The 9,228-nt window shown below is 33.3% G+C and overlaps 1 protein-coding gene across 1 annotated transcript; it reads left to right on the forward strand.

Annotated features, from left to right (window-relative positions):
* The first annotated feature begins 5,218 nt into the window (after positions 1–5,218).
* LOC149257920 (uncharacterized) lies at positions 5,219–7,071 on the forward strand. Its single transcript, XM_089391907.1, has 4 exons — positions 5,219–5,383; positions 5,504–5,605; positions 6,579–6,729; positions 6,969–7,071. The coding sequence occupies exons 1-4, from the start codon at positions 5,347–5,349 to the stop codon at positions 7,069–7,071; spliced, it is 393 nt and encodes a 130-aa protein (XP_089248033.1). The 5' UTR covers positions 5,219–5,346.
* The last annotated feature ends 2,157 nt before the right edge of the window (positions 7,072–9,228 follow it).

Consider the following 9,228-nt stretch of genomic DNA (forward strand, 5'->3'; position numbering starts at 1 on the left):
GTATAATCTTCTCTATAGCTGGCTGTCGGTCGACTTGTGGTTCTTGATGCACTTGTTTGAAATAAGTAAGAAGCTCTTGTTCTATGTCCTCATGTTTTTCCAAGCGTGCTCCTTGCTGATTCTGAATATGAGTGATATTATTGTGCATTCTTCTCTGTATGGTGGTATGATGAAAAATTTTTGTATTTCTCTCTCCCTCCTTAAGCCATCTGACTCTAGATTTTTGTTTCCAGAGTATCTCCTCGTGCTTTTCTCTTTCTGCTATTTGTGTCTGAAGGAGCTTTTCCTGCTCTGAGAGGGCTTCAGTTCTGCCTTCAGTGATGATTGTCTGCTGGATTCTTTTCATTTCCTGAGCCAGAGCATTTTGAGCTTGGAAGATATTGCCAAAGGTCAGTTGATTCCATTGCTTGATGTTCTTTTTGAGATGTTTGAGTTTTTGTTGGAGTTGATACATTTTTGAACCTTCTAGAGGACTGAAGCTTTTCCAAGTTGTATGTATCAGGTTGGTGAAGTTTGGATGCATCAACCAGAAAGCTTCAAAACAAAAAGTCTCTGAGTGTTGTTCCCAGGTCTTTGCCATTGGAGTGAAATAGGCTAGTGATCTGAGCTAGTAAGCGGTAAGATCGAGGCACAAAGATCTCCTCTAAGATGGATGGCATTGTCAGAAAGCAGAAATCTATCTAGTCTAGAGGCGATTTGTTGGGAGCCTGTTCTTCTATTATTCCATGTGTAGATACCATTATTGAATGGCATATCTATAAGCCAGTTATTTTTGATGAAGTTATTTAAATGGATACTCTCATTATCCTGTTTATTCCTGCCTCCACTTTTTTCTTCCAGTTTAGTAATCATATTGAAATCTCCTCCTATAATCCAAAGTGGATGAATTCTAGTGGAGTTGATCAGAGTTAATGTATTCAGAATGTCTATCTTATGCACTGCCTCCTAGGGGAAGTAGACATTGGTAAGGTGACCATGCGCAATTGTCCCTATTATATGAAAAGTAGCTTGAATGAAATGATGACTCACATGGATATTAGTGAGTGTGATAGCTCATTCATCCCAGGCTATTGCTAGTCCTCCTAAAGTTCCTAAGGCATCCACTGCTACTGCTTGATTACCTGGCCATGCTTTGGCAAGAGTTTTGCCAAGTGTGGTAGAATTTCATTTTGTTTCTTGCATGAAGAATATTTGGGTTTCTCCTGATGAATCATGTTTTTTTATCATTCTGTATCTCCTAGGGCTGTTTAGCCCTCTTATATCCCAAGATGTGAGCTTCATGTTCCATTATTGGGTAGGGGACTGTAAAACTTTGTAAGATTGGAATATCTTCCTGATTCCACCAGCATTTCCCCAATATGAATGGTTCTTTGGAGGTCTGTCTTTCTCCCTCATTTTTTATTGTCTTTAGGAATGTTTTTTCCATCCCATTGATTTCGGGTTGAATACCTAGAGATCTTTGCTGATGTGCTCTGGAAAGGATGACTTCCAAGCTTTCCAACTGTCCTTTTGGGATCTTGTCAAATTCTTTTTCCCTGCAAGCTTGTTCTAGTCCCAACATGTCCAGATCTCTTATGTTTATACTTTCAGGCTCTTCCTCCATATGCTTGGCCACACTGCTTTCGCCACGAAGTCTATAGCAATGGTGGTCTCTTGCTACAAAATGTATATATCCATGACATGAGGTTTCCAGATCGATGTCTGGTTGGGCGTGGAGGTGGTTAGATCTATGGATTGTGAGGGCTTTAGAGATTGCCCTAAACCTATGGGGTTGAGATTAAAGGTTGCCTCGAGAGGCTCCTCGGAGGGTAAAGGGGATTCAGTGGCTGTCGGGTCAAGATGAGCTAAGATATCAAAGCTATTACTGTTGGATGGCATTGAGGTGTTGGTGGAAGGCTTTTTAGGGTTAGATGCAAGTTTTTTGTGGTTCTTTTTGCGATTGTTTACCTTGGTGAAACCCTCAGAATCAAGTTTTTTTGAGGTATAATTTTGGGGCTTCGTATTTAACGAGAAATCACGAAAGAGATGGCCAAGGGCATGACATTTTCTGCATCTGAATGGAACATGTTTGTAATCTATTGACTAAATCCACTCAAAATCATCATGATATACACTTCCCGCATTTGGAAGAGCTTTGCTTAGATGCATATAGACACAAATGCGGGTGTAGGAAGTATATATTCTGAGTTTTTTCTTCTCCGCAATTTTAATGAATTCCCCCAGTCCATTTCCAATATCTTTCAGTGAATTTTCATCCCAATATTCCAGAGGAAGGGAATAAAGGCAGATCCAGACTGGTGCCCAGCTTAGATCTTCTTTGTTCAGGTTGAATCTCTCAATCCAGTCTCTCAGGTAAAGACCAATAGCATTGAAGAAGTAGGGTCCTCCATCGATGACCCTATTTCAGTCCTCTATGAAGATTGCCGTAACAAAGCCCTTTGGTCCCAGCTGCAAGGTGATGTGCCCTTTTGGTTTCCATTTGGCTGCAATCCAACCATGCAGGGCTTTCTTTGTGGGCCAGAAGCCAATAAATTTCCCTATTAAAGCATGATCCTTCATGTACTAGATTTGGGTGTTGATTCTTTGACTTGGTAGTTCAATCTTTGGCCTTTCTGCTGCAACAGGTTTGCAGGTTGCTTTAGGAACTTCATCCCTTCATGTGTTGTCCGTCTGTGCATTACGAGTCGTTTCCGCTTCATCTTGTGGCTTCTTCCCGTTATTTTCCGTGTGCATCTGAGGTTCTCCTTTATCATTGGGGGGAGGCACCTTGTCCTCCCCCTGGAGGTTATCCATGACGAATACTCTATTCATTGACGTATGTTATTGCCAGCGTTGTCGATGAGTTGTTGCAGGGGCGTTGTGGTCTGAGCAGGTCTGCCATTGCGGGGTCTGACAAAAACCCTAAACCGCCATAGTTTCTCCTTTGTGAACTCTCCTCAATGAGATATCACTCGTTAAAAGCCAATTTTCTTACAAATTTTATGCAAAACAATTCATATCCATGAAAATAAATTACCTCAGTTCCAAAACTTGAATTCCATAATTCTCTTCCTTCCTAAATAACAATTACTAACCATTACATATCATCAATTAATTATTTAAATATTATTAGAAAAAATCTTCAAACTTCAATACATTCCATAGAAATCATCAAAACTCAATTTATTATTATGAGAAAGCATCTAAGGACTTGGAAATCTTCAATGTTCTCTATCTTAAATATTATAAAAATATAAATTATAATTTAAAAAAAAAAAAAAAAAATTATTTAACCATTAAATTTTAATATAATTTTATAAAAAAAATTATTGTCCATATATACCAATAACATTATAAAAAATTAAATATGTATCCTATAAATATGATAAATTATACTATGCTATCGCAAATTACCCAAACATAATACAATTTTCATGACACCTTCCTTTGCAATATACTATGAAATACCAAACAAAACGCACCTTAGCCTTCCATGAGAAGATTTTATTCTAAATGGCAACACCTTAATGATGTCACCCACTTACAACACTTTAATGATGTAACGAACCTAAGTGCAAGTAACCTCCTCATACATCAATATTTATTGTGAACTTATGTCTCATTCGGAAGCATCGAAGGTATGGATTGAGGATCTAGGTTATATCTAATAATTAATTAAACAAAATTATTTTTTAAAGTTAAATAATAAGTATTATGTATTAATTTCTTTTAACCTAAGTTATTTGATGCTTATGATAAAAAATAATATAATATTTGATCTATATGATGAGAAATATATAAATGAATAATTATAACTAAATTATTTTAAAGTGAAAAGTAGTGAGCTCATCCTAACTTACCAGATGAGAAAGACAGTAAGTTGATTATAATATGAAAAGGAGTAAACTTAACCAACGAGATGACAAAGAGACTAAACTAATCATTATAAAGTGAAAACTAGTAAATATTAGGTCAGATCAGAGAAGAGAATACATGCAGTCCTAGGGAAAACCCTAGGTTTTGAGAAAGTTGTGAATGCTGATACGCGATGTAGCACTTACTAAGAGATGTTGTAGTTTTAAAGGGGACACGAGTAAAAAAATTGTGCTTTAATATTCTGTGAGGTCAAGGTGGGTAACTTCGGAGTTGGATGGATTAGAATTGATATAAATAGATTTATGTAATATTATGGAAGTGATCTTTTAGTTTTCAAAATAGATTTTTATTTTAATCATTCATATGTGTTGTGTTTTTTTGGGTGTAATATTTACAAGATAAAAATAAAAAATAAAAATAAAATTTATAAATATGTTTAGTCTGAGTATGTTTTAAAATTGTTTTTGTTAGTTAAGAGTTTATTTTTTTTAGAAAGTAAGGAAATAAGTTAAAAAATATTTAGCAAGTTTTTCTTGAATAAGGATGATAAGTCAAAGAGCATTTACAGAGTTTCTTTGAATAATAATGATGAGTAAACTCGTACTCACTATTTGTTTAACAACTCAATTATAATAAGTTTTCTCACCTTATATATAAATAAAAATAAATAAAAATAGTATATAAATATGTAAAATATTGAATATGTTTTAAGAAAAAATTATATATATATATAATGGGATGATATTATATATATTCATAATGGGATCAAATTAATATATTGAATATGTTTATCTCTGGAGAAGCTGCATAACCATTTTCATTCTGATTGATTGAATTGACATTCCGAATTTATCCATATTTTGAGTTGTCGCAGTGCGGAAGTGACACCGAAACGTTCATGGCAAGGCAGGATCAATGCTTTGTCCAACTTATAATAATATTTTTAATGGAAACTGAGGCCCCATACCATGGCTTTGTCGAGGGTAGGATCAATACTTTGTCCAATCCATAATTCTTTTTTCTTTAAGAAAGTTGATGGCCCATGCAATTCTCGCCTGGAACGTTGTTAGCAGATTGAAGGCGACGTACTTTTTCTTTTCTGGTTCTCATGGTCCTTTCAGCGAAAATAAAATTATTATAATAGTCAGTTTAATCATTTATATGTCATATCATAAATGACTTGCCAGATGTACAGAGATGGCTAAGGGGAGCTGGCCCTATGTGAACTGTAAATTCGAATAAATGGTAGCCAAAGGTTTGGAATAACATGAGGGCCCAGCATTCTCCAAATTTTCTTGAACTTTTGGAACTAGACAATTATTCTGATTTAATCAGTCTTTAAGAAGAATGTAAACCTAACATTCGCAATATAAAAAATAATAAGTATACCATCTCTTCATAAGGGTTTTGTGTTACCAGCAGCATATAAGCGTGCTGTGAAGTATCAGGGAATAGACTGGAAGCCTAATAATATCAGAGATCAAGGACGACATGGGTCAAGATTGCGGGGGTTTGCAAAATTTTCTGTGTATGAATCTGAGACCCAAATTTTTGATAAATATGTTTCTTACATGTAGTAAAGATTGACTTTGTTGAGAAGTTAGAGGTACTGGTAATTATTTGGAATCACGATCATGTTGTTATGCAGGTTGTGTCCCTGAAGAATATGCGAATAAGATAAAGGAGAGCCTATCAGAGATCAAGGCCACCATGGCCAATGTCTATGGCGGTTTTACAAACATTTTTAAACGTATTGGTTTTTCTATTTTCTTTGAAAGAAAGTCTTAATTTCATTATATTTTACAAAAATTACATATTTTTTTCAGCTTTTTGGGGAACCTTTGCCATAATTATTTTGAAACAACTTAATCTCACAATTTTGTTTGAAAAGGTTGGTTTTCCAGTAGCTTTTTGGTTTAATATCGTCAAATTTATATTTATATATATATAGATATAGATAGATAGATATAGATATAGATATATTGTCTAAGTTATGGAATTTGGAGTGTTTTAGGGATGGTTCATTAAGTTAAATTTATTTTAATATTCAAATCTGTTCGAAATCTAGACAAAGTACGAGTGATAGAATGAGGTATGGGATCCATAGATTGATCTATTGCGTAAGTATGGGATCCATAGATTGATCTATTGCGTAATTGTTTGATCCCGATCAAAAAATATACTAGGGAAAAAAGTAAAAGGTTTATTCAAAATGGGTGAGACCGAGCATAAAAAGATCATTCCAAATCATTTATATATGGACCAATTATCTATTCATTTTTTTCATTTTTTATCTATTGAAATACTAAAAATTTAAAATTCACAATCCAGATTCCAGCCATCTATATATATAAATGAAATTTTAACATCAGTAGACAATGCCTTTTGAGACATTTTCAAATTAAAATGGTCAGATATGAAATTGTTTTTTCTTGGTTTTATTATCATCCTATCAATGACCACATCAGAAAGAAATCCTCCACTTATAGAAAGTCTATATGCCTGTAGTCTAGTATGCAGTTCATTTTAAACAATTTTTAGACATATGTACTGGTTTTATCATATTAAATTCAGCGTTTTTTCCCTATGGAAAATATAGAAAGTAGATTTTCATATTAATATGTGAGGTGTACTACATTGAGAAGGATTTTGATTGAATATGTTTTTAGATGCTAGAGCTACTGATCATTATTTATTATTTTGATATTCATATTGTGATGCAGCCCGCATCTCACAAGGATATGTTGCTAGGATATCAGGCGACATATTTGACAGTTTAGCAGAAGGTGAAGGAATTAACACAGAAGGCGAAGGAAGTAAGACAAAAGTTCTGAAATGTGAACAGCTGCATGAAGCAATAACTGCAGTCTTTGAGTAAGAAGGAAAAATAGTGAAATTGATTTTATGTAAAATTACTTTTTTGGATTTGAATATTTGAAGCTATGTCGATGGTAGATTTTAACATCCAAATTGACATGAAACACATCAAGGCTCTAAACATATTAGATAGATAAAATCTACAATCACAGAAAAATGAATGAATGAGGATTTAAGTTTGTGGATGTGCAATATTAATTTTCTTTATTACCATTATTACTCTTCTTTTGGATTAGGAAAATGAACGAGACTTTCCCCGGTGCCAAGTGTGTTCTTCCATCAAAAGGATCGGTGGACCAAATGCTCAAGGTATGTAAAAAAATCATTTTTGCTATTTGATTTTTCTATTGAATCTACTTAGATTTTACTGTAATTTGATTTGTGTGGAGAGCACTAAGGGCATTTTACCAATCAATATTGTTACATGTAGGAGAGTGAAGTACGGTTTACAATTAAGTATTAGACAAATTAATATGGTAAGGATTTTTTTTTTATAATCTATTTTAATATAGATAAGTTAAATATAACCATTTCTGTAAATATTAAATAATATATTTATTATTTTTTAAAATATATATTTATTATTATTTTTACATTTAAATATATATTTATATTAATATAAATTTATTTTAATTTAAATAGTATGTGTGTTTTTTAATTATTTTGAATTTTTAATAAATTTAAATTTAAAATAGATTTAAATTCATGATATAATTAACTAAAATTTTAAATAATTTTAAAACTTATCCATTTTCAAGAAGAATAAACATTTTTTTTAATTGAAATAATTAAAAAAATGACACTTCTAAAAACATTTTACTTAACAATATGAGAAAATTATATATATATATATATATATATATAAGCCTTAGCCCAAACAGAATTACATAATAGATTACAAATTGAAACACTGTGTCTCACAAAAGCAACAAGGTTGGGGAAATTAACTGAGAATAAAGGAAGACTAATCCGCATAAAGGTGAGCTCCACTAATCATAAGTACGACATACTTAGTAAAACCTCAAGTCTAAAAGGAATGGGAATATTCATAAATGAAGGTCTCATTCCAGAAGATCAAGCAAAATCAAGAAAGGAGGTTAAAAAGGTAAAAGAAGCTAGAAAGGAAGGAAAATGGGCAATAATCAGAAATAGAAAAGACTTTATTTGAGATAGAAACCAAAAAGATAGTAATCAATAGCAATTAAACATGCTCCGGATCCTTTCTTGGAACTGTCCGGGCTTCCCATGGAACAACAACCCCAAGCTAAGTTGGATTTCAAATGATGTTGATATTATTTTGCTTGTTGAAACTTGGGAGCACGAAGAATCTAAGGTCCCTAACATAGATGGCTTTACGTTATGGTCTACCTGGAACAAGCGATCCTTCCGTAGAGGCATTGGGGAATAGCTTGTTACATTAAGAAGAACATCTCCCCCCATGCTAGGATTTATGAAAACAACCCTCACAACCAATATAGTTCGACAGAGAGATCAGTGACATTAATAATAAAAAGTCCTACATAGAAATATGTTATTTTCTCCCAACAATTCTAACTTCTATAAGAAGAATAATCTAGATAAAACTAACCCTTACAATGGTTTAGAGAATGATATTTCTAGCCTAAGGAATGACGGTAATATCCTTTTAATAGGCGACTTTAATGCTCGAACTTCAAACAACCAAGTTATTATTCTAAGCAATCATTCCAACCCTAATCCTCTTTGGTTAGACGAAGACCCTACTTTGGCTAGTAGGTACAAAAGGAGCTCTGAAGACCTCAGGGAAAATTTGTTTGGGTCGGAGCTAGTCAAGCTCTGTAGTGCTCAGGGTCTCATAATTTGCAACGGTCTAACGAAGTGGCCCAATTCCAACAAGATGACCTGCATCCATGGACTTGGTAGCAGCGTGGTAGACTACGTTATTTCCGATCTTCCATTATACAACGAAATAATAAATTTTGACATCTTAAACGACCACGAACCTGACTCTGATCATAGGCCTTTACTTATAACTCTCAATTTTGTCATGCATAGAGTTCCCACACAAAATAATACTTACAGCCAAAAGAACTTAATATTTGATAGAAATAAAAATGATATCTTTCTAAATGAATTAGAAACTAATTTGCTTCCTTTCTCTAGTATAGACAACATAGAAGACCTCTATCATAATTTTACTACAACCCTCTCATATTCTATTAACAAGTTCTCAATTGAAGTTTCAAATAATAAAAGAAATAGAAAAACCAATCCATGGTATGACAAAGATTGTAAAAGTGCGAGGAGAGCAATTAAGGAAGATGAAGATGAATCTCTTAAAATGGACAAGATAAAAATATACAAAGCCCTAACTAAAAGAAAAAAGAGGCAGTACATTCGTCAAAGATAGGAGAATCTCTTACACCTCTCTAAGGTAGCTCCTAAGAAATTTTGGAGGTAGATTCTGACTAGGAAGACTAAAGATAATAATAAAATTGCTCTTCACGATTGGAATTC

This window comes from Pinus tabuliformis, chromosome 6 (genome assembly GCF_031772625.1).
Source record: "Pinus tabuliformis cultivar Carrire ecotype Pingquan chromosome 6, CPIR1, whole genome shotgun sequence".
Taxonomy (NCBI): Eukaryota; Viridiplantae; Streptophyta; class Pinopsida; order Pinales; family Pinaceae; genus Pinus; species Pinus tabuliformis.